The 26,554-nt window shown below is 33.3% G+C and overlaps 2 protein-coding genes across 2 annotated transcripts; one reads left to right on the forward strand and one right to left on the reverse strand.

Annotated features, from left to right (window-relative positions):
- Window positions 1-1,582: 1,582 nt before the first annotated feature.
- On the reverse strand, window positions 1,583-19,994 carry LOC134686427 (uncharacterized). The gene is made up of 8 exons (XM_063546095.1): window positions 19,890-19,994; window positions 17,817-17,858; window positions 16,788-16,867; window positions 14,455-14,526; window positions 13,226-13,457; window positions 10,535-10,644; window positions 8,747-8,840; window positions 1,583-1,819 (listed from the first exon to the last, which is right to left on the reverse strand). The coding sequence occupies exons 1-8, from the start codon at window positions 19,921-19,923 to the stop codon at window positions 1,602-1,604; spliced, it is 882 nt and encodes a 293-aa protein (XP_063402165.1). The 5' UTR covers window positions 19,924-19,994; the 3' UTR covers window positions 1,583-1,601.
- Window positions 19,995-25,212: 5,218 nt separating this feature from the next.
- Window positions 25,213-25,923, forward strand: LOC134688040 (uncharacterized). Its single transcript, XM_063548507.1, has one exon. The coding sequence runs from the start codon at window positions 25,213-25,215 to the stop codon at window positions 25,921-25,923; it is 711 nt and encodes a 236-aa protein (XP_063404577.1).
- Window positions 25,924-26,554: the final 631 nt, after the last annotated feature.

Consider the following 26,554-nt stretch of genomic DNA (forward strand, 5'->3'; position numbering starts at 1 on the left):
TGTCTTGAATCAAATATTTACTTTGTGTTTTATTTCGTCAGTTGGTTGGGTGTTTAATATGTCGATGTAGACTTGTCAGTTAGTGTATTGAATATCCATTTTGTGACACAAAATAATAAACCAAGTGGAATATCGACGTTTGCTAGATAAGAAATATATAAAACTTAAAGAATATGTTTTCGAGCAAAACATCCATTGTGTTGATTCCAGAACCAATGCTAAATGTTTTTTTTTATTAAATCAATACGATTCTTCACAAAGTAATATTTTTCTTGACCAAAAAAAAAATGTACAGCTAAGGTTCAAATGTTTGTATAACACGCTCTATTCAATGAGACGATTGAGTCTATTCTGTATTCAAGTACAAAAAAAATCCAGTTGTTGATGATGTTGTTCCAATTGGTGAAGTTGAAATCAATCCTTCGTAAATTTTGTGGACGCCATCACGAGTTGGTTGACCGTTCTGAAATATCCGTTTCACAGACGATATCGGATATGTTCCTTGTGTCGACACTTCAATTCCCTTCCCTTTTCACGAACGTGACCTACCGAATTAGACTATTTACCGGATTTGTAATAACATGAGCAACACGATGGATGCCACATGTGGAGCAGTGTCTGCTTACCTGCCGGAGGCCCTGAGACCACCCTAGTTTTTGGTGGGGTTTGTAGTGTTTAGTTTTCTATTTTTGTGTCTTGTGTACTTATATTTGTCTGTTTGTCTTTTTATTATTTGAGTTTTTAGTTTATCTCCGATCTATGAGTTTGACTGTCCCTTTGGTATCTTTCGCCCCTCTTTTACACCGATCAGAACATTTGAAATAAAGCATGTGACAAAATTGACAATCGCAAGTTTCTTCACAAAATATTGAATGCTAATTTTGAAATTGTTGTAGAATGGCGTTCAGAATTAAAACTTAAAGCATTACTTTATTTCTTTACATCAATGTTTATTTTGAGTTAACCAGAATTGTTCATGGTTTTTTTCCAAGATATTGTTTAAATTCACATGAGACATTTTGGAAGCAAATATTTCAATCAAGTTTTCGAGCTTTTATTGTAAAATAAGCTATTTACTACTTTGAGGAAGCGCATCGACGAAATGGTTCAAATGCAACACACTGGACATTATTCAAGGCAATGTAGGAGTATATCTAGTAGATCCAAAACCTATTCACATATTATTCAGTAGAAAATACGCCATTAAAATGAATGGGAGTTTGTACGGCAGCAAGAATGATTTAAATGAAAACTGGCGTCCGTTCGCTGCCATACAACAGTGGGAGAATATACCAAAGTGGTTATCAAAAATCATTAGTACAATAAAACACCATGATTAGAAAAAGACGGGAAAAAACCCAAACAAAAATAACCAAAAAACATAGAAAAAAAGAAGGATGAGTTAAAGCATACACAAAAGTTTGTTTCGAAACTGCTTCGACGTACCTGTATCAAATGTGCCCGGATGCCTCTGAAAAACCAACTGAATAAATGTAAACCACTAATAGAACGAAGCTACGTTTGCAAACACCGAATACTATTAAAATCAAAATCACAAATGTGAAAAGAAATTAAAAAAATGCACTTTCTTATATCTTTATTCATTGACTCCATGTTTCACATAGGTGTCTGTACTCAGCACTACAAGGTCTACTTCTCCATTTGTCGTCGATAAGAGCCACACATTGATGGTCATTGGGTTCCGAATGCGAATGCCAATGATGATCGTCTGTATGTATGTGCCCGTGGCTGTCAGTAATCCATTGCCATTCATGTTGACTGTGTATGTAAGACCCGCCAAGCCAAACAGCATCATGGTCTTCAAAATATAATCATTAATTTAAAAATATATGTATCTTAATCATTCAATGTATTCGTATTTCGCTTACATTATTACTCAAGTTCTGATTTTTAACTTTCAAAATGTGTTCTATTCAAATAAAAAAAAATTGGAATATCATCGTGATGCGGACTCATCTTTTGTTCCATAGAGTATAACAGTAAATTGTAATTTTTAGAGTAACAATTTTTAGTCCACCCTTTTTAAATATTTAACCAAACATTTAGTACCTGTAGAAAACGAACTTAAAACGGAATAGGACATCATAAATTTTACGGGGATGTTGTCAGTTTCCTTAATTGAATTGATTCATATTTTACATGTCGGGGCCATTTATAGCTGGATAAACGGTATGGGGGGTTTATTGGTTGAGTCATACGGTTGCCTCTGATTGCCTACATCCACTTCATTTGAACTTTGGTGGTAGATCGTTATCTCATTGACAATCATTTGCTGTTTTTTTTATACATTTATGACGTTTGCTACTTCTTCTGTTTTGGGTTGATATAAAAAGATTCGCCGACTTCCCTGGTTTTAGTCATCCAATTCAAAACTGTTGGAAAAATGTATCTCATTACACAGAACGTTTACTGACCCTGATTTCTGTAGTCCAGCCACATATTGATTGTTATAATCTATAGGCAGCTATTGGTGTCTCACTTTCGTGAAATTATATTTTATTGAGTAAAGAAAATTGTTTAACGGGTACTATAGGAATATGTTTCTGATTTTAATAATATCCTCTGTATTCATCTATCAGCGACTATTTCAGAAACCTTTTTTTTTTTTTTTTTTTAAATTTTATTAAAACCCGATAGATATATCCTTTTTTCTCTATATAGTGTACGTTATACCATGAACAAGTCGAAATCGAACTAGGGCGTCCAGATTTTCATATTTTTATCTGCTACTTCAATATAAATGAGGCATTTGAAGATGTAATTGTTTGACTGATTTTAAAAGATTTTATAATTTTGTTTCAATCAAACAAGGCATGATTGCCAAACGTCATACTTTTGATCCAATAGAAACAGGATAAATCTTAAACACTAACGAAATAACGAGTTCATGGATGTCTGGTTACTTGATTTGGATAAGACAAAACTGTGTAATTATGCCACAGAAGTTCCAGAATTTTGCACGATGAATCTCATTTCTATCGTCTTATAATACAGTCAGAGCTGGCATAATTTTGATTCTAATTAAATTCTGACTAAATCCTGACCTTATTTTGATTGTTTCGAATAGCTCACATATTAAGAAACTACAATTGATGCATTTAATTCATTTAGTCTCACTCAAGACACGTTCGGTGTGAAGTGATTTGCCAGTGGGGCGATATGTCCTTCTTCCCGTATTAGTAGAAAAATTCAACAATGTTTGATAAGACTCAGAAAAACCACCGAAAAGGTGAGAAACAATCGTCATTTACGTTGCCTTGGAACATCTATATTTAGATACATGGGCAGTGATCATATTATTGAGGCGTGGTTTATTCGTGTTATGAAGCTCGTGTCTGCATGTGCTACTCTTATTGGTTGTTCCTTATTTAGAAGGGATACACGTGGCAGAACTCATCTTTGTTATTCTGTTTGGATAGAAGGACGTTATTTTATATTGTGAAGCAAAATTTTTCGTTTAATTCTGTTATATTGTTAGAGTACTTTTCTTTTATTCTACGATTTTAGACTTTTATATAATATGTTGTCATCTAGATTAGAACTTTAAGCTTTGTTTTAGTTTCCTTCCTTAGATTTAAGTAAACTTGGATATTTGTATTCCTTTTTCACACAGGAGCGGTAACTTTTATTGTAACATTATAATCAAGTTCCATCATTAACATTATGTCTACCAGAAAGTCAAAGAGGCAACCGAAAAAGAAAATGCCTTACGATCGTCCGCCTGTAGACTCTAACGAGGACCCATCCACGTGGAGTAAGACAAAACTCATCAAATAATTAAAGGAGTTGGGTATCGAAGTTCCTGTCGATCTTAGTAAGCCAATTCTCTTACAATTATTTAAAAGTAATATCAAACGAAAGGAGACATCCGTTGTTGAAGCAGAAGTAATTCCGGATATTGGAACTCTACAATCCCCACCGGAGCAACGCCCATTCATCAACCCAGAACCGGAGTCGGGTATTCCAACGAGCAACATGTGTAATGCATTCGTCGCTATGTCCCAATGATTTACGGGTTTACAAAGTACCGTCACCCAACTTCTTTTGAGGAATCCCGGAGAAAAGCAGAACACAATCAAAGACGGATTTACCCTTCAGCATTGGTACAACCAGTCTACTACCGTTGATAACTATACCATTAATACTGCTTCTCATTCCGGAATACAGGAGAATTGTGTATCCGTAGACACCAACAAGGGAGCCAGATCAGATGATTTTACCGGTATAGATATTGTATCATCATCACTGCAGCGACAGATTATTGACGGTAAGGATGTTAATATAGCTGCCTTGCTTATCCCTAATTATGAATGCCCACAATCACATACTGTAATTGCTGACAGCATTGAGGTTAATCTCCCAGGGAAACCCGACATACGATTAAACCGCACACTGACCATTCAGGAATTTATTAAGGCATTCGGCAAATATAAAAGAATAATGTCAAAAGCTTATCCAGAAAGACGCGTCGAATTAGATGCATACGAAGAAGACATAATTGATATAAGTAATTTTTACGGGTCTAAGTATTACGATTACCATAAAATGTTTTCAGCCAAAGCGTCCACACTATTAAGAGAACATCACGTTAAGGTAGACTGGAGTTAACGTGACCGTGATTTATTCACACTCGTAGCTGCAGGGCTTCAAATCAGCATATGTAAATTATGCCACATGTGCGATCACACTACAGAATTTTGTCCACTGCAGCTCAGAAACACAGTAAATCACCAAGAGATTAATAGTACAAGAAATGATGATCGTGGCGATACGTACGGCCGACCAAAATATTTTCAGGACGGTAAAGAGATTTGTAATAACTTTAATAGCATTAGAGGGTGTACAACACGCACTTGTTCTTTTGCACATGTTTGCACCAAATGCCGTTCGCCAGGACATTCACAGGTTCTATGTGGGAAACGCCCATCAGCAACGTCTTCATCCAATCAGACACCCCCGATTGATAAAGAAACTCCAAAGACATCTCGTAAAATGTGACTAACTAAATTTGATATGCACGCTACAACCCCGGTCAATGTCAAACTGCTTAAAAGTGAACTAATGAATCATCCAGACAAACATTTCGTTGATTATTTATGTAATGGGTTACAATATGGCTTTGATATCATGGTTAAATATGATAACATTAAAACAATGGAATGTAGAAATATTTTAAGCGCTAGGTCACAGAACGATACAGTTTCAGATCTTATTAACAAAGAGCTACTTAACGGTTTCGTTTATGGTCCGTCTGAAAAATTACCTTTTGATCATTATCGAGTAAGTCCGTTAGGAGTTGCAGAAGGTAAATATTCTTTTAAAAAGAGTCTAATTTTAGACTTGTCCGCACCGAACAACGGTACAAACGCAAGCATCAACGATCTCATAGACAAAGATTTGTGCTCTATGACGTATGTCAAGATAGATGACGCAATTCGTCTCATTACTAATTACGGGAAAGGGACAAAACACTGTAAGTTCGACATTCAAAATGCATTTAAAATATGCCCAGTGCTACCGAAACAATGGCCATTATTTTGTTTTAAATGGGAATCTCATTACTATTTTTATGTGCGATTGTCATTTGGATGCCGTAGTAGCCCTAAAATATTTGATAATATCTCTACAGCGATTTGTTTTATAGCAGAACATAATTACAAAGTTAAACATATTCTACATTTACTGGATGACTTCCTTACTGTTGACCCTCCAGAGTTTGATGCCGAAAGAACAATGGCGTTAATGACCATGATATTTAATCGATTAAATGTTCCACTTGCGGCAAACAAAACTATGGGCCCACTAACGTGCATTGAATATCTTGGTATTGTGTTAGATACAGATAAATTGGAGGCTAGATTACCTGCAAACAAAGTAGAAAGAATTTGCAAATTCATAATTTCCATAATTCAAAAGTCAACATGTACAAAAAGAGAACTACTTCAGCTTTTAGGCCATTTAAACTTTGCATCGCGAGGTAGATCTTTTGTTTCATATCTCATAAAATTATCCACGAAGGTTAAAGAACTTCATTTCTATGCCAATTTGCGCAAGGAATCTCGAGTTGACCTAGAATTTTGGCACCGATTTCTACATAATTGGAACGGAATAAACATGTTTTACGACTGTAATTACACTTCTAATTTCGATATGCAACTATACACTGATGCTTCATCTACGATTGGGTACGGAGGTTATTATCAAGGAAAATGGTTTTGCTCGACGTGGCCAAATGAATTACCTTTTTTAAACGATAAATCGCTTTCAATGGCATTTTTAGAACTATATCCGATAGTAGTAGCTGCTCTTTTGTGGGGTAAAGAATGGAAATGCAAAAAAATCCTCTGAGGCGACTGTAGCAATTGTTAAAAAGGGAAGATCAAAATGTATCGAAATTATGAAGCTTATGCGACAGTTAACGTGGTGCGCATGTGTAAACAACTTCCAGGTAACTGCAAAACATATTGAGGGTCGTAAAAATAACATTAGTGACGCTTTATCTCGTTTGCAGATGGAAAAATTCCACCGCCTCGCTCCACATGCAGAGAAGCTGCCACACAACTGCCCGAGTGTCTACAAAGTAATGTGGTGTTGAATGAAACAGTCAAACAATTATGGACACATGCTGTTGCTAATACAACACGATCTTTGTATGATATAGGTTTTTCTCACTTTGTTAGATTTTTGTTGCTAAATGGTATTACATATAATTCACACGATCTACCTCTTATATCAGAGGACGTTCTACATTTACTTTATAGCACATTGTTTTAAAGTTTTGAAACTCATACACACTACTATTAAAATTTATTTATGTGGTATAAGACATGCATATTTGAAGTCAGGATATCATAATCCTCTAGAAACGCCTCATGGCGAATTTTTACCAAGACTCACTCTGATTTTAAAATCTGTTAAACGCATACAAGGCTCACAAACTAGAACCAGGTTGCCGATTACATTTCCAATTTAACAGGAAATCTGCCTAAGAATGATAAAAGGCGTGTTTGATAAATATATTGATTGTTTGATAGAAACAACTTGCATAGTTGCGTTTTTCGCCTTTTTGAGATGTGGAGAATTTACCGTCATGAATGTTGATAAGTTTGACCCTCTAACTAGCTTATGCATATCTGATATTATTTTAAAGACTGATTATGCTATTCTGAGACTTAAAGAATCTAAAACTGATCCATTCCGAAAGGGGATAGATATTAAACTGTTTAAGATAGATAACTCTATTTGCCCTTTTTTGGCTTTAAAAAGATATTTAAGTATTAGACATTCTGAATTTGGAATTGGATGTCCATCTGAACCGCTTTTTATAACAGGTAATAGAGAAGCTTTAACCAGACATTTTTTTGTAGTGAAATTGAAGAATATTTTAGAACTTTGCGGTTATGACCCAAACCTGTATAATGGTCATTCTTTCAGATCTGGTGCCGTAACTAGTGCGGGGAAAGCACGCGTAGAAGATCATATGATCAAAGTACTTGGTCGATGGAAATCAGATAGTTATTGTATATATAACAAGATTTCCCCAACTTCTATCAAATATGCTCAACAAAGTTTAACTGAGTCGTAAATATATTTTTACATTTGTATATACTCATCGTTATATAGCTATATGATTGTTTGCTTATGTATACATATTAATACACTTTATTCTTAGTTTACGCGGTTAATTTCTCTTGTCTTTAAAACAAGTTTATTATCGTTGATATATTGAAGGCTAAACCACTTCACAACATCCTTGGGGGCACTCAGCTGATTCTCATCTGAGTTTTTGGACATTAATGAAATTTTATTGTCTGGATCTATAAACCAAATTTCATTTATTCCCCCAAGAATTCAGTTGTCTCATCACCACCGTCAGTTCAACTCGTTCGGCAGCCATGCTGCGCTGTCAAAGCAGTAGGGAGCCATGCTGTGCTCCCTCGGAACCATGCTGTGTTCCTTCGAACTGACGGGTGTGTCACTGCCTTGGAAGTTTGCTTCTCATGAATGCTAATAAACTTTTTAGGCAGGGACCGGTCAAAATTTATACACAGCTGAGATGATTCCCAAGGGCCAAAAAAATATTGTATAATCATAAACTTATGTAAATCTATTGAATACAATTTGGTAGTCTGTATTTTCAATTTTATGTTTAGAAGTACTTGATTTTCCACTGGGTGATGTTGACCACAAATCGCCAATGAGACATATTTATTACTTTCACGGTCTGTATCAATGATCTAAATATTTACTTGTTTTACAGTTCAACTCACACACATATTATGTTCTCTACAGATGTCTTTACTTTGCGGTCAGTCAAGACTTTGATGTATCACTATTTAATTAGTATTTCGATAGGCACGTGCATAGTATGAAAGAGATATTCCGGACATTAAGCTGTTCTCCATCTAATTATAGAGTTCAAATGCACATGGATCTTGGGTCATTTAAGGTCTTTCACCTCAAGGATTCCGGGATGATTGACAGGAATAAATCTTATATCAATCTCTCGTGATTATATCATGTTTTATCAAAGAAGATTTCCTATGAATTTAGCCAATTAAAAAAACAGAAAATTCAAAGTAATATATTAAACCCATGCAATGCAGTACTTAGTATAATAAATATCAATCTCAAGTTAAGAGTAATCATCGAAACGTACAACATTAACATTAAGAAGTAAACAATCTCCGTAGACTGTTGCTAAAAATAAAAATAAAAATCTTACATTTGTAGATGTGACGAATAAATTTAACAAGGGCTACATGTTCTGCGTCGGAACTTAAGACAGCCATATGCATATGGTGTTCTTTACACGGATCCTAAAATAAAAAATATAACGTTAAAATGTTCTGTATAGAGTTTAGATACACATTCTAAAGGAATGTATAAAATGAAGTATTTATCAATTAATTAACCTACGTAAACTTTTGTTCCTTGTATTTCGTTTGTTTTTCCGGTTTCAATTGTCTAAAACGCTAGTCAATTTGAAACAATTTATAGATTGATTATTCGGTGTGCACCAAGACTCCTTGTCAAAGGTCTAAGTTATAATTGTCATTTTTTTTTATACATCTGACTTGCATAGAGAGTTGTCTCAATGCCATTAATATCACATCTTCTTATCCATACTAATTATATATATAATATCTTCTTATGTTTTGTCTGTAATACCGATTTTGTTAATTCAATGTGTCAATTGGTTTAATTTTGATTGTATGATGTTCTTGCTTTGACCTTTAAATCAAGCGTTGTCACTCAATCGCTTAGTCAAATTTACTTGTCCAAATCCAGGAATTTTGTAAGTGGTGTGAGGATGCCGTCTTCTCATATTATGTTTTATTATTAAAAAGAAATGAATATATCAAGGGAGCACTATGAAATCCATACGATGAATAAGAATACACCATGGTAACAAAGACAGATGAAGATTAACAGTGCATAAAAAAATACAAAACAGATTAGTTCATTGGAAACCGGGTGTTAACCCTTTAGGGATAATCAGAGTGTAGTTGACTGCTAGTCAAAATCAGACTAAAAGTCGCAATAAAAGAAGACAGAAACAGATTTTGTTATAAAAGAGAAAAGATTGAAAATATTCGTGTCATCTGCAACTTTTAATAATGAAAACATTTGAAAGCGTGCAATGAGGGGTTAAGCGACCAGAAGGAATAGCGGCCCCGGTAAACTTTGCCTAAGAGATTTTGAATCTTGTTTCTACGTTATTAAATAATCTTCGTATCAACAAGTACGTTTACAATAACATGTGTTATAAACCATGCATGATAGCACTGACAACTGAGCTTACGATACACCTCGAAACAAGAAGTGTACTAGCAAAAGCCAATGCACGTGGTACCAACACAATACTAGTATATAAAACGTTTTCTACACATTTCATGCGTCTGAATCTTTTTTCTGGAGTTACTCTCAGCAGTATATGAACACTCACACACACATATTTAGCTTCCTAGGATATATAAATACTTAACAATGTCATGTGTTTATTATTTGTAATTGGTTTTGAACCATTTTTTACCTATTTTAACAGTTTGTTCTCATGTTGTGCTGTGTCACCATTATATGAAGTATGATGACGACTGACCGCTAACAAAGAGATTGAACTCTACATAACTATAAATTGTATATGTGTGCCTCTCTCACGTATGAAGTCTGTGTTTCTTAGTTCGGGTGTGACATATCTGGTTTTTATTTTTGGTACGTAAATCAGGCCGTTGATTGTTCGTTTAAAATGTGTCTCGTGTTATTATATGGGGCCTTTATTAGTTGACCTAGCGTAAGGGAATGGTATTTGGACTCGTTGATAATTACATCAGTTTCCTTAGTTTTGTGTATAGCTGTATGATCAAAAGACCTAGCAACCGTAAATTTCAGATTCAATCTAATGACTTATATAGTCCTCCTTTAAGTGAGCGTATAATAACCCGAAAGCAGCTTTATATTACATGGCACATACAAAATATCAAAGTGAACTGAAAAAATAGTAATAACTTACACCATGGTGATCATGCCTCGTTTTATCCCACGATGTTTCATGTGCAGTCAAATAATAGCATTTGTGATTCCATAAATAATACCCAACATTCCCTCTGCAATCATTTTCAACTGAAATATAGAATGACACCCCTTATTTCTTAGATCTATACATTTACATAGATCTAAAAAGCTACACACAATTTATGTGATTATACTAATATAATAATAATAATAAAAAAAAAAACACTTGATAATACATTCTAAAAATCAATGATATAATATTATTATTTTAGACAATTTTCATTATTAATGTTTGAACGCAAATATATCATAAAGAATCAAGAAAGGATTCAGTGAAATAAAAATAAAGAGATATGATATGATTACCAATGCGACATCTTTCCACCTAAGTTCAAACTCATGCCCGCATGTGATTGATATTGATGTTTTTAGAAGTCAAGCTCCAGGAAAAGCGGTCCTCAAATTTAGATTGGTAGTTGTAGTGGAAGTAATAATTTTTATATGTTTTCTTTTAAACAATTTTAAATGGGAAACATTTTTTTGTAAATTGTTCATTAAATACTTGTATAAGCAGATTTATGAATTTTAACTTTTGATCGGTCATAATTAAAGTATAACCTCGGGTTTAATTTTTACATTGTAAGTGAAAACAATTCTTTAAATGTCGTGCATTTGGATTGCTATATTATAAAAAAAGAAGATGTGGTATGATTGCCAATGAGACAACTATCCACAAAAGACCAAAATGACACAAACATTAACAATTATAGGTCACCGTACGGCCTTCATATATTCATTTTGACCTAGAACGCTAAAGTCAAATACTGAAACCAATAGAAACGTTAAGAGTTATTTGATCTTGATTAATGTAAAAACAATACCAAAATTCATCTAAGGAAACACAAGAAGATGTAAAATTGCCAATTGGACAACTATTAACCAGAGTTCAAGTAAAGAGGATGTAAACACATAGGCCGCCGTACAACTGTCAACAATGATAAAAACCAAAACAGTGTTGTCCGTTATGAAATGCACCGTCATACGATTTTTGAAACAATTCGAACGAGAAAACTTTGGCTTAAATTAAAGCATTATTACGGAAAAACAAATATGACAATATCAACGACAAAAACTGAACTAAAGGCTCATGAATTGGGACAGGCACAACAATGTTGAGGGGTTAAACATGTGTGTGAAATATCAATTTCTAACCTTGGACAGTGATGTTTTATTACAAATAAAAAAGAAAGAGGTAAAACAACTAGTAATTTCAATAGAATTGTAATTTTTGCTAGGAGTTCGAACCTAATTTTCATAACAATTTTTTAATCTATCAGCGAGGATTTTTTTAAAGAAAATATATTATTATTCAGTTTATTATGTAACTTCTTGAACATTGACTTCCTAGCTATTAAACATCAAGGGATAAACAGTTTACAAAATAATGCAAAATTTGGGTACTTTATATATTTTAAAACGCATCTATCCCATCGCACTAGAGATAAAGAATACAACTTGAATTACATCTAGAAATTGACAATGATGGTCGGTTGAAAACAAAACTTTACGACAAAAGAGATGATTTCAGCTTTCCAATTGTGAACTTTCCATTTCTAAGTAGCAACATTCCAGAAGAACCTGCATACGGGGTATATATTTCCCAATTGATACGACATTTCCGTGCTTGTATTTCTTATCATGATTTTCTTGATACAGGGTTGCTGCTCACAAGGAAACTATAAATCAAGAGTTCAAAATGGTGAATTTGAAATCATCCCTTCAAAAAGTTTACGGACGCCATCACGAATTGGTTGACCATTATAGAATAACCGTTTCACAGATGATAACATATATGTTCCTTACGTCGTAACTACAATCCCCTTCCCTTTCATGAATGTGACCTTCCGAATAAGACTATTTACCGGATTTGTAATCACATGAGCAACACGACGGGTGCCACATCTGAAGCAGGATCTGCTTACCTTTCCGGAGCACCTAAGATCACCCTAGTTTTTGGTGGTTTTCGTGTCGCTTATTCTTTAGTTTTTTTATTTTGTGTCGTCGTGTTCACTTGTTTGTCTGTTTGTCTGCTTGTCTTTTTTTCATTTTTAGCCATGGCGTTGTCAGTTTATTTTCGATTTATGATTTTGGCTGGACCTCTGGTATCTTTCGTGCCTCTTTTACTAGAAGTTGTATCCACCCAGTGCTAGTGATTGAAAAACAAACTTTGTAAATTTCGTGCCTCTTACACTTTTCTGGATTCACCTTCATTAATGAGAGGGGCGAAAATACCAGAGGGACTGTCAAACTCATAGAATTAAGATTAACTGAAGCACCATGGCTTAAAGGAAAAAGACAAACAGACAAAAGAAACAAACAAGACTCAACATAGAAAGGCTAAGCAACACACCCAAACCTTAAAACATTTAAAAGCCAGGAATTATCATAAAAGCCATAAAGTGAATATCGGATCCGTCAAAGATAAACTTTGTCTGATTATTGATATTGTACGAATCTTAGTGTCTTCGTCATTTTCTTACTCAAAGCGGAATAACAAAATATTTTAAAGAACCTGGTTTTATATCACGAAACCTCTCACTTGACAGTAGCATCAAACTCCATAATATTTACAATTATGCGTGAACAAAACACAGAATAGGTGAAATAGTCAAAAACAACCCATACGTACAGTGTGGCGGAGCAACAGTAGCATGTGTTGTTGTTTGTTGTGACGTCAGTGTCGTTTGTGTTGTACGTTTTGTTGTAGGAGATACAGTTGTTGTTGACTGAGTTGTACGTAATGTTGTAGGAGATACAGTTGTTGTTGACTGTATCGTAGAACTTGAAATGTTATATTTGTTGCACAGATCGGTAGAACAGCAAAGGTGTCTTAAATTTCTCTTCTTCGAACCATGACAGTACTGGAATACAAAAAAAAATAATTATACTATAGTAATTTTTATCTAAATAATTACATGAGATGTATGCTTCATTAAAATACTTTATTTTGATTGGCTAACTGCATATCTCGCGTAATTCCTTAATCAATTGCATTTCACAATAAAATATATCATTCATAATGACACGAGATCCCACAATAAAGTGCACAGGTGAATTTAATAAAAACTTGATAACAATCATGTTTTCATGATCCTAGCTAAAAATGTAATTATAAGTATTGAATGCTTCTTTTTTTTTAAATTTCATAGAGTTGTAAAAGCGTTGACCGTGCGCACATTTTTAGAAGTTGAAGTGCATTTAGGACCCAAAGTCCTACATATTTTACCTTAAAATGAGGTAAAAAGCCTTACTATTTCAAAAATGTTTAGTTTTGTAAACGCTGTATTTATAATTATGATCATCTTAATGATAATTCATGTCTTAATAGAAGTGCTGACTACTTGGCTGGTGATACATTGGGGGTTTAAATTCCGACAACAATAGGTTCGATTTAATGGTTGTAAATAAACTCATCATTGATACCAGAATTTTGCAGTTGCGCCAAACAAGTTACAAATGCCAAATAATGAACGAAATTAAAGAGCATTGAGGACCAAACATTCCTAAAATACTGATGTTAAGTATGGAAAGCCAAGAACAAATTTTATGTGTAGCTGTCTTGTTTGACCTGAATATTCACGAAACACTAATTCGCTGCACGCTAATCAATTCTTTATTCAGACAGAGACGCCAAATATTGTTAACATATGAGGACAAATTAAATACAATTAATGACAGAATAGACAAAAAACGAATAAAAAAAGAACAATAGCTAAAGATAATAAAAACTATAATGTACAAACATCTAACCAAATGATAGTATATAGGTTCTTGATAAATAAAGATAGATTATGCAATAATTGGCAGTGACATAATCAAAATTCCAAACAATCAATCCAAGTATGAAAAAGTAAATACCTGAATTCCACCACAGCCTAACTTGTAGGAAAATTGGAAATCGGCATTCACATTTTCTGCTTGTATACATGCCTGTGAAAATATATCAATGCAGAGTAATTCAATACTGTTGAGGTTTAATGTTTGATTTGTTATTCACATGTTCCATTCAAATCAAAGATATAATCTGAACGGGGAAAACTGCAAAAAAACTGATTTTTAAGTACTTACATTAATAAAGGAAGACTCCCTTGTATTATTTTGCATAAAATTTAGCATCATTGATTAAAAAAATTTGATTGATGAATGTTCCAGTCCGTTTGGATATTTCAGCATGTGGTCGCGTCAGCATATGGAAATTGATAGTAATCATTGCTTTTTTTGTAGTTTTTATTAAAAGAAAAGCTTATTATGGTGACATTCACATAATACAAAGCAATTACAATTTTATATTATATCTAATTTAAACACCCACAAAAATAAACTAGAGTAAGTGAGTAATTAAGTAAGTTAGTGAGTACTTTTTATTGAAATAAAGACCAGACATTGAACTATCATTAAATACAATATTTACATAGGAACATATACACATGCATGTTAAAATTGAATGGTTACGAAAGATAAATTCCCTTAAAATTACATGCACATCTTAAACGGGGTTTTTACACACATAAGAGCAATTATATTGAAATTTGTGTTTCTTGTAAATAAGTTGTACAAACTAGAAATCTGATTTCTATTAAGCAATCAAAAATTAACAAAACATATTTAATTAAATATGCATTAACATCATGTTAAATTTTGAAACAAACAAAAATCCTATTTTTGGTGGAGGGAGTGACCATTTATTGGCAACAGCAAAATGCTTATATTTAAATAAAGCATGTTGTTGGAAACTGATGACAGTTTTGTGAATTATGCTGGATAAATCTTTTTGACTCGATAAGATATAAATGTGCAGTACAAAGTTGTACATCAGGTTGATGTATGTATAGGAACCTCAATAATCATTGACCTACATATCAGAGTAATTTATTACAAAAAGGTATATGATAAAAAGATCGCAAGAAATATTTTTTTAAACACTGAGGATAGTTATTAATTTTGTTTTTATATAGATAGCATCAAAGGGTCCTGCCTTGAATTTCTGAAAAAATGTAAAAATAAAATAAAAACCGTATTCAAAACAGAAAGAAAAATGGTAAAATCAAAAGCTCAAACAAAAAAAACGAATTGAAACAACTGTCTTACACCTGATTGGATACATGCATTGTCTAAAGAAGAAAATGATGGTTCAAACCTTGTTTTATAAATATATAAACCTCTCACTTGTATGACATTCTCATAGAATTGAATTATATTGACAACAATGTCAGAGCAAAACAATCACTAATTATAGGTAAAAGATATCAAACATTTAGGCGAATCAGTCAACATTGAATGTCAACAAAGAAAAGAAAAAATGTCATATGGCGAATGACCGGAATGAAAAAAAAAGCAATACAATAAAACTAAATGCAGTATTTCATTTACAAAAAAATCAAACAGACGTCGCACGATTGTACAAAATCTTGACCATGCCATGTGTAATACTACTTTTCAACAAATAAAGATATAAAGCATGAAATGAGGGTTATTATTTTTCTATTCAATCATCATGCAAACAGATTTTGAGCTCTTTAGCTTTTAGAAATAAATAAAATTCGCTGTCAGAAGAAACAATCTCTAAGAAAAGAAACTACTTAATTATCTCAGACGAATAAAAGTCTAAGATGATAAAAGGGACAATAGCTGTCAAATTCATGTTCATCGATTTTTATCAAATTCTCATATTTATCCAAACTATCAAGAGTCTAAAATAAATAATAAACACGACACGAGCATGAAAATACGTATCCTTTTTTTCCGTGTGTATTTTAGTCTAGACGCCATCTAATTAATTATCGAGTTGACCTCTAAAGACATACAATCTCCATATACGACCATGAAAACATAAATATATATATAAATAGATTAAGCACACTTGTGCTTTTGGGTTATTCTAGGTCTATTCAATTTCATATTATAGTTGAGAATAAATGTTTATTATCGTTTTTACCTTCATAACTGTGACTTTTTTGTGGATCGACTCATTAAATCAAATGATTTATTTTTGATCCACTTTGAATGTTGACATTCTTTTCCTTTAAATAACTTTACACATACAATTCACGTGTTATCCAACACAAGCTAAGGGGTTAAATTGAAGTTTACATGAATACGCATTCAACGAGGTCAAATTATTCACTTGCAATAAAGAATACAAGGACAATGAGCCAACCTAGGAATCAAAAGTGAGAAAAGTATTTTCCTACCTGACCTGGCTGGGAACATACTTGTGATACATTACATAGAGACGGCTGGGCAACATCATCACAGGTGTAGCATTTTAAACCTAAGGTCAATTAAAAAAGCCTCACTCAAAGTCATAGTTTCGTATATTTATTTAATAGATTTTCAGTAAAAACTGCTAACATCACAATGCAAAAATATTGCATTAATATGGTTTCGGTGTTCGTCTTTTATTATAATTAATACAAGGTTCCGTCGATAATAAGGCTTTACAAATTGTAGTTTTATGCTAATTTTCAACTTTTTTTTTATTTACTTCCATATTTTTTTCGCTGTACACATCTGATGTTGTGTCATTGAGAAGTACCCAATATTCTTCGTTAAGTCAGTTACCACTTTTAGGTGGGGTATGTGTTGCTTAGTCTTTACTTTACTATTTTATATCTTGTGTACTATCATTTGTCTGTCTGTCTGTCTTTTCTTTATTTAGCCATGGTTTTATCCGTTTGTTTCCGATCTATGAGTTTGACTATTCTGGTATCTTTTGCCCCTCTTTATAATACTAGGGAAACGAATAATTAGTTATCAAGGTACCAGGATTATAATTTAGTACGCCATTCTTGGGGACTTCTCAAACTGCATCCATGCTTAAATCTACATCCTTAAAAGTCAAATAACAGATGTGTTGTTCTAAATATTGAGAACAACTTGACATTAGTCCATGATTACTTTTCTTTCCTGAAGAAATGGATGCTACTAATATATTGCATATGCTCATTTTTGAAAGATGACTTTTTATGAACGTCGCATGGCGACGTTTCCGTGGATGTTACTTTTACAGTAAATACTTTATCTGTTGAGATATACTTTGACTGTTTTGTTCATATTTAAACATATTTACTTATGCTGAAATACGTGTATAATGTCAAATCTTACAAAAAAAAATTGTTTAGTTTCAAATAAAATAATTTGTTCAATAGGTGCTATTTGAGTAATCGTTGCAATTTGGGAACTGTGATGTCATTTATATATTTACATTTCTATGTATTTACCTGTTACACTACCAGATAAGGAACACAACAACAATATTGAGACTGAAAAGAGAAAAAAACCCAAATGTTTAGTTTGGTTACTGTAGAATATATGCAAGTAACGTGTATCCGATATGCTAAGTAATCTGCCGACTAAAGTATTCAAATTTCTAATCAAGATTTGATTAAACTTTAATCTCTTACTTTACCAAGGTTAAATCTGCCCACTGACAAAGTGCAGTGCATCAGTGCAAGTTCTCCGTACTAATTTCAAGTTTACGAATTTCAGAACTGTCCTTAAACTGTAATTAGGTTAAAACTCAAGCAAAATGGACAGGCACTTTTAGCTGTTCTGTTTACTAGTAAATCGTTTTGCTATTTGCTTCGTCATAATAGATTTATAAACATAGTCTATGTATTTTTACAAATGTCTGGTCTTGAGTACACCTGCTGATCTTTATTCCAGACAAAATGATGTAGCACAATAAAATGTATTTGTATATTCAAAAATGGCGTTTGCACTTGGTATGACGTCTTGTTTTTAGGTAACATCCTTTTCCAATTTGATACTGTAAAATTGGGGAAATGTATACTTTATACCGGAAATTTCAGACAGAACACAAAAAATAACATTTCCTAATGAACGATCCAGTTTAGAAACAAGATGTTAAGCTCCAAACTGAGACATCAAAGGACAGGTTAATCTTTTTTTCGAAAAGACAATTAAATATCACTAGATAAGATACTAGAGGCTCTAAAGAGCCTGTGTCGCTCACTTTGGTCTATGTGAATATTAAACAAAGAACACAGATGGATTCATGACAAAATTGTGTTTTAATGATGGTGCTATGTTTGTTGATCTTTCTTTACAAAACATTCTTGCTGCTTACAATTATCTCTATCTATAATGAACTTGGCCCAGTAATTTCAGTGGAAAATGTTAGTGAAAATCTACAAATTTTGTGAAAATTTGTAAAAATTGAAAATGAAGGGCAAAAACTCATTAGGGGGTCAATTGACCATTTTGGTCATGCTGACTTATTCTTAGGTCTTACTTTGCTGTACATTATTACTGTTTACAGTTTAACTCGATCTATAATAATATTCAAGATAATAACAAAAAACTGCAAAATTTCCTTAAAATTATCAGGGGCAGCAACCAACAACCAGTTATCTGATTCATCTGAAAATTCCAGGTCATATAGATTTTGACCTGATCAACAATTTCAATTCCTGTCAGATTTGCTCTAAATGCTTTGATTATTGAGTTATAAGCCAAAAACTGCATTTTACCCCTATGTTCTATGTTCAGCTGTGGTGGCCCTCTTTGTTGGTTGGCCAGGTCACGCCACACATTTTTTAAACAAAAAACCCCAATGATAGTTGTGGCTAAGTTTGGTTTAATTTGGGCCAGTTGTTTCAGAGGAGAAGATTTTTGTTAAAGATAACTAAGATTTACGAAAAAAAATGGTTAAAAATTGACTAAAAAGGGCATTAACTCCTAAAGAGGTCAACTGACTATTTTGGTCATGTTGACTTATTTGTAAATCCTACTTTACTGAACATAATTGCTGTTTACAGTTTATCTCTATCTATAATAATATTCAAGATCATAACCAAAAACAGCCAAATGTCCCTATAATTACCAATAATTGATTGTGGCCAAGTTTGGTTTAATTTGGCCCAATAGTTTCAGAGGAGAAGATTTTTGTAAAAGTTAACGACGACGGACGACAGACGACGGACGACGGACGCAAAGTGATGGGAAAAGCTCACTTGGCACTTCGGGTCAGGTGAGCTAAAAAGGGCGAGGTAGATATATTTAGACATGGATTGCTTTAATAAACAATTCACACCTTTTAATAAAAATGTCTCGATCATTACATCAACAAAATGTTGTGAAAAATAAGTTTAGTAGAAGAAAAAAAAAAACCCATCTTTATCCGTTTTACAGTCGACAAAAAAACTGTATGCAGCAAAAAGTATGCAACATGGTATCTATGGCGAGTTTATTGAATATAACTCCTAGCTTTAACCGCGGTTCGTATTTCTCAAAGACTTTTTAAAATATCAGCATTGAAACACAATTCTTACCTATTAGACAACGTTCCATTGTGTACATACACATACACTTATGTCATACCAATAATCTTGTGTAGGCATTGCCCTTGGCACACTTAGATATCAACATGACATTTTCAATTTGATAAAGATCAATCTTTGAGTGTCTTTCGATAGTCCTGACCAATGACGTGTGGAGTCATATTTTATGTTTTTGCACTCTAAATATGTTTTGATACAGGAATAATAAAAAATACTGAGACCATAACCAATTTCACCTACAAATAAACGATACTGTTATTGTTGATAATTATCTAAATATATGTTAATAATAAATTTCGCGCGTCCGAATCATTTTCATGGACTTCCCACCAAATATTTTTTCTTTGCTTAAATTCATAGTATCACAGTACAATTTGAATTATTAAATGCATCAATATTATGCAATATCCAATTGGTACATGAAAGGCATACGGTTCATCAATGATATTGTAGATGATAAAGGCGATTTTTTGTCTCATGAATCTATTAATAAAAAAATATAACCTGAATGTTACTTTTGTAGACATTCTATCTATTAAACGTGCTGTACCACGTGACTGGAAAGATTTGTTATTACAACAACACATGTCACCTAACAGCAACTCATTTGGATTCGTTTTTGAGCATGGGAATAAAAAAATGCCTATCAGTAAATTATTCGCTAAAGATGTATATTCTCTTTTTATCGATCGGGAAAGTGTTTCTCCCATTTCACAAAAAAGATGGGAAGAAAGTTTTAATATAGAAATTAGTGACGAAAAGTGGAAAAATATTTATTCACTAGCTTTTAATTGTACCATAGAAAGCAAACTACAAGCTTTCCAATATAAAATGTTACACAGAATAGTCTCACATAATTATCTTCTTGAAAAAATTAAACTTTCCTTTACTAATGAATGTGCCAGTTGTAAAGAAATAGAAACCATAGAGAATAAATTTTTTGAATGTACAGAAATAAAACAGTTTTGGAGAGAATTTTCTAATTGGTGGTATTTAGTTTTTGGAGTAAAAATATTTTTGAATAAAGACAGTGTAATTTTTGGTGTAATGAATTCTGATAACTTAGTTTTAAATTATTGTATTCTACAAGCAAAGTATTACATTAACTGTGCTAAGAACACACAATTAGACAGACTGTTAATATCTGTGCAAGCGTTTCTTAAATTTTTGAAAAGAACTAGGGCTAGAGATATTAGAATATTTATATCTTTCTAAAGACAAACACGAGTCATTTGTCGACAGATGGGGGGATTTATGGAAGTTATTTAACTAAATTTATTTTTGATTTGATCATATATGTTTGAATGTATTCCAAAGTATCCTTAAGAGGTATGATATACTGAGTATTCACATCATTTACTTGTACATTTTTACTATGTCTTATTCGTAAAATAGCAAAAGTATAGCAATGCCATAAAAATATCATGTTATTTATTTATGTATGTTTGCACTGTAGTTTGAACACCAAAAAGATCAATAAAAAATTTAAAAAAAAAGATATTGTTCCTAAAATACAATTGCACATGAAAAAAATCAAATACGTCGGAAATGTTCGTTTCTTTTAAATATACCATTCAGCTTCATATTTGAATTGGAATTTACAATGCATTGAATTGTTTATCCTCAATACAACAGTTCGCAGGGAAACATGTCACTACCAGGACACATTTAGCTGACCCCGACCTAAGCAAACTTTATGCATAGGCATAGATTACATAAGTCGTATTTGGCACACATTTTTGGAATTTTGTATCCCCAATGCTTTTCAACTTTGTACTTGTTTGGCTTTATAAATATTTTGATATGAGCGTCACTGTTGAGTTTTAGGTAGACGAAACGCGCGTCTGGCGTACTAAATTATAATCCTGGTACCTTTTATAACTATTTACTTTTACGATTAATGTCACGTGCTGAGAATCAGCTAATACCAGTGTTCTAGTGTTTGGTTTGATCAAGTCAATAATTCCTAATTTCCGTGGAACGTAGTGTAACGGGAATTAATTGCTTTCTCACGTAGTAGTTCGAAGGCGTATACATTTTTTGGGCGGGAAAAATTATTGTGTTAAATGATAGGATATATATGGTCATTTCTAGCCCTGCTTTACTTGAGTGAACATCAAATTTTTTCTGAGTGCCATGATGGATCCGGACATCGAGAATAGTGTTAAGCGGATTGTCGGGGAGGAAATTCGAAAAACGCAGAATGATTTGTTGTCGCAAATGGAAGGGATGTTTTCTATAAAGCTACAAGAATTCGATCATCAACAGAAGGAGAGATCTGAGCTACAAATGAGCAGATTACAAAACGAACTTTCGGGGAATGATGATTACAAGTTTCAAAGAAAGTCGTGTGAGGATCAGTTCATATTCAATCGCAAACTAAGTGTAACTTTGAAGGAAGCCGATGCCAGTTTGGAGTCCAGGGATCCAAGTGCCAGTTTAGCCAAGCAGAAAATAGCAGAAGGTATGCAACTAATACGCTATAGACAGAAATTAGTGAAAATGGCCGATTCGTCCGAGATGGGATGGAAAGTGGTACAAGAATATACAGCGAATCCACTCGCAGATGATTCAGAGAACGACCGTAAGATTCTTAGAGCGCAGACACGAGCGGAGAGAAAAACAAAATCGGAGAAAGCCAAGAAGAAAAGACCAACGCCATATAGCAGGCCAACTTCAACTGCTACTTCTAGTGATGCATATGGGAAAGCAAGTGGGAGGCCCGGAGTTTGCTATAACTGCTACAAGCCTGGTCACTGGAAATTTGAATGTCCAGAGAAAAAACGAAAGTTAAGTACAAATTTATTTAATGTTAATAAATTAATGAGCATTTGCTCAGATTTAGTACATGATAATAGTTTTCAGGTGAATACGAAACACCTTACTGATAAGTCTTTAAAGTATTTCATGAATGATGATAGTATTTGTTTACTCGAGCGTGAACGTATCGAACAGGTGTCTAGCCAGTTAACGGTAAATTCAAGTTTACTCATACCTGTAGGTAAATTGAAAAAATCAATACACAAATGGAGAGATATAGACACAAGCATGTATATTTTAAGTTTTATAGAAAAGGGATACGGTATTCCGTTTAAAGTACTGCCAGAAAATGTTGTATTGAGAAATAATAAATCTGCTAGGGATAACGGGGAATTCGTTATTGGTTAGATTTTAAAATTGACAGAAAAAGATTGCATTTAAGAAATTAATGATATACCTTTTGTGGTTAATCCTTTAACGGTAGCTTTTAGTAGATCAAAGAAGCCCCGTTAATTAGTTTTGGACTGTCGGCATATCAACGAATGCATACACCAGTTTAGGTTTAAATTTGAAGATGGTACAGTTGCAAGAGAATTGTTTGAAAAAGGCAATTTTTTGTTTAGATATGATCTTAAAAGTGCATATCACCATTTGGAAATATTAGAGGAACATAGAAATTATTTAGGTTTCAGTTGGGATTTCAATGGTATCACAAAGTACTTTGTATTTAATGTTCTTCCTTTTGGTCTGGCCAGTGCTGGTCATACTTTTACCAAAGTTCTTAAGGAAGTGATAAAATACTGGAGAAATCAGGGGTTGAAGATAATAATGTATCTTGATGATGGGCTTGGAGGTGCACATGATTTTCAATCAGCTGAAAGAGCTAGCTCGTATATAAGATCTAGTTTGTCTGAATTTGGTTTTTTAATAGCTGAAGAAAAATGTGTTCGGTATCCACAGCAAAATATGACCTGAATAGGTTTGGTATGGGATATGGAGTTCGGGAAACTTAGAGTTTCCAGTGAACGTATTGACAGATTAGTTGATGTTATCAGTAAAATACTTTTCTGTGTCGGAAAAGGAAAAATGTTGCACAATGCAAAGTTTGTTGCCGGAATTAATTGTTGGCCAGATTATATCAATGCAAGCTGTGTTAGGTAATCTAGTTAGGTTTAGAACTAGAGAATTGTATAACTGTATACTATTTAGGGCAAGTTGGAAGTCACTTGTCGCTCTGACAGCTCCGGCTGTCGAGGAGCTCAGATACTGGTTAAATTCAGTAACACAGTTAAATAAGCAAGGTAATGATCTGCATGAGTCAGATGTATGTGATTTGGTGGCGTTTACTGATGCATCAGAAGTCGGTTTTGGGGGTTATATTGTGCCCGCAGTTAATGGCATATTTGCCGAGTCGGTCTGTGACTCGTTAGAAATTCTGACTGACTGTGGTCTAGAATTACCAGGTAACAGTTTGAATACTGTAGTAGGAAGTTGGACAGTATTGGAAAGTGGTAAAAGTTCAACATGGCGTGAACTTGAAGCAGTAAGCAGAACAGTGAAAAGTTCTTTAAGATGTTTAGAAAACCATTGTTTAAAATTGAATACAGACAATAAGAATGTAACTAGTATAGTTAAAAATGGTAGCAAAACACCGGAACTGCAAAATATTGCTTGTGAGCTAAACTATTTATGTTCAGAGAACAATATAAAAATTAAACCACATTGGATTCCAAGAGAACAAAATCAAATTGCTGATGGTCTGAGTGGATATTCAGATTGCGACGATTGGGGTATTAAAGAATCTGTATTTCAAATGTTAGATAAGTTATGGGGTAAACATACAATAGACAGATTTGCTACAGATTACAACACTAAATGTTCGAGATTTAATTCTAAATGTTGGTGTAAGAATACAGAAGAAATTGATGCATTCTCACAAAATTGGTTTGGTGAAAACAATGGATTAGTACCACCACCAAATGTTGTTTGTAAGGTTATAAGAAAACTGTGCAGTGATAAGGCAAATTGTACATTGGTAGTTCCATTGTGGATTTCTTCACCTTATTGGTTGATGTTGCATGATATTTTTGGAAATTTGAAACATTTCATAAAAGATGAGCATCAAATAATGAGCATTAGTCCTGTTGTTCCCAGAAGGGGAAATAATGGTGTATTTGGGAAATATATGAACTTTTCCTTGATTGCATTTAAGATCAGATTTGATTGATTTTATTTTGTATTTTTTGTACAGGGTTAACGCTTGGACGTTTTGTAACAGAGGCCATGGAGGATAGTGGTATCGGAGAGGATCATCCTTTACATGATTTGGTGGATAGTTTTTCGTTGAGACTGCCGTGATTCCAGGAGTGACAGTACTGTCAGAAAATATAACTATGCTTTTAAAAAATGGAAAACATTTTCGCATGAACATAATTTGACTTATTTGCCAGCATCGCCTATTCATGTTTCCTTATATTTAGTTCATTTGCTTGATTCAGGTACTACATACAGTACTATCTATAGTGTTTTATATTCTATTAAATGGGCCCATGACATGTCAGGTCAGTTAGATCCTACAGAGAATTATTTTGTAAAAAATTTAGTTGAGTCAGCTAAACGTACTGCTAAAGCTCCAGTTGTAAAGAAAGATCCTGTCTCCAATGACAATTTGATAAGTTTATGTTCTATGTTTCAAGGGTCGAATGATTTAACTGTAGTTAGGGATCTGGCTATGATTTTTCTGAGTTATAGTGCTTTTCTTAGATTTAGTGAGTTGAGTAATCGGAAATGTAACGACATTATTTTTAAGGATAGTTATTTAATTGTAAAGATTAAAAAGAGCAAAACTGACCAATATAGAGCTGGAGATGAAGGTTTGGTTTCTAAAGGTCAATCAATGGCTTGTCCCTTTGACATGTTATTAAAGTATGTTGGAATGGCGCATTTAGATATTTTTTCAGACAAGTATTTGTTTCGTCCATTATATAAATCTAAGAACAAGTCTGGTTTAATTCAGGTTAATAAACCGATCAGCTATAGCACAGCTAGAGAATGCATTCTGAAGCGTTTGAAATTAGTTGCTCCAGAGTTAAACCTTGGTTTGCACTCTTTGAGGTCTGGTGGTGCCACTGCGGCGGCTAACTCTGACGTTAACGAAAGGTGCTGGAAGCGCCATGGTAGATGGAAAAGCGATTCTTGTAAGGATGGTTATGTGGCTGATTCTATTGAAAACAGATTAAAAGTGTCGAAGAAATTAGGTTTATGATTTATGAATCGCAAGTCTGATGTTAAGAATTATTTTTTGTTTAATTTGAAATTTATTTGTTTCTACAGTCTAGCTATCGTTGTTGTTTTCTATACACACAAGCAGCAAGCTAGTCGACAAACATACGTTTGTGTTTTAGTTGTCTATTGTTAGAAGTGTTGCTATGTTAGGAACATTAGGTATAGAGAAGACTTGAACTTACTGCCTTTGAAACCATGAAACCATCGAGGCGATGATTTTATTTTTAATTGAAAAAAGTTTAAAAAGATTTATTTCTATTTTCCTGAATTTGCCGTTTAGTTGATTGTTACTAAAGGGTATAAAATAAACGATAAAACTCACTATAGTGCGCAAAGAATTGCACAGGTACCTGTAGTATGAACAAACTATTTTCATTGAGAGATGAATAAATTTAGGTGAAATGGAACGGTTAGAAGATTTGTCTCCGTTATTAAGAATTGTCGTCAAAAGTTAAAATAAGATGATATGTACTATGACAAAACTTTGAGTTTGTCGGAAAAGTAAGGATTTTATTATCCCAGGAATAGATTACTTAAACGAATTTGGCACAATATTTGGAATTTCGGTTCTCAATGCTCTTCAATTTTGTACTTTATAACTGTTTTGATTT

The sequence above is a fragment of the Mytilus trossulus genome, chromosome 10, assembly GCF_036588685.1.
Source record: "Mytilus trossulus isolate FHL-02 chromosome 10, PNRI_Mtr1.1.1.hap1, whole genome shotgun sequence".
Classification (NCBI taxonomy): domain Eukaryota; kingdom Metazoa; phylum Mollusca; class Bivalvia; order Mytilida; family Mytilidae; genus Mytilus; species Mytilus trossulus.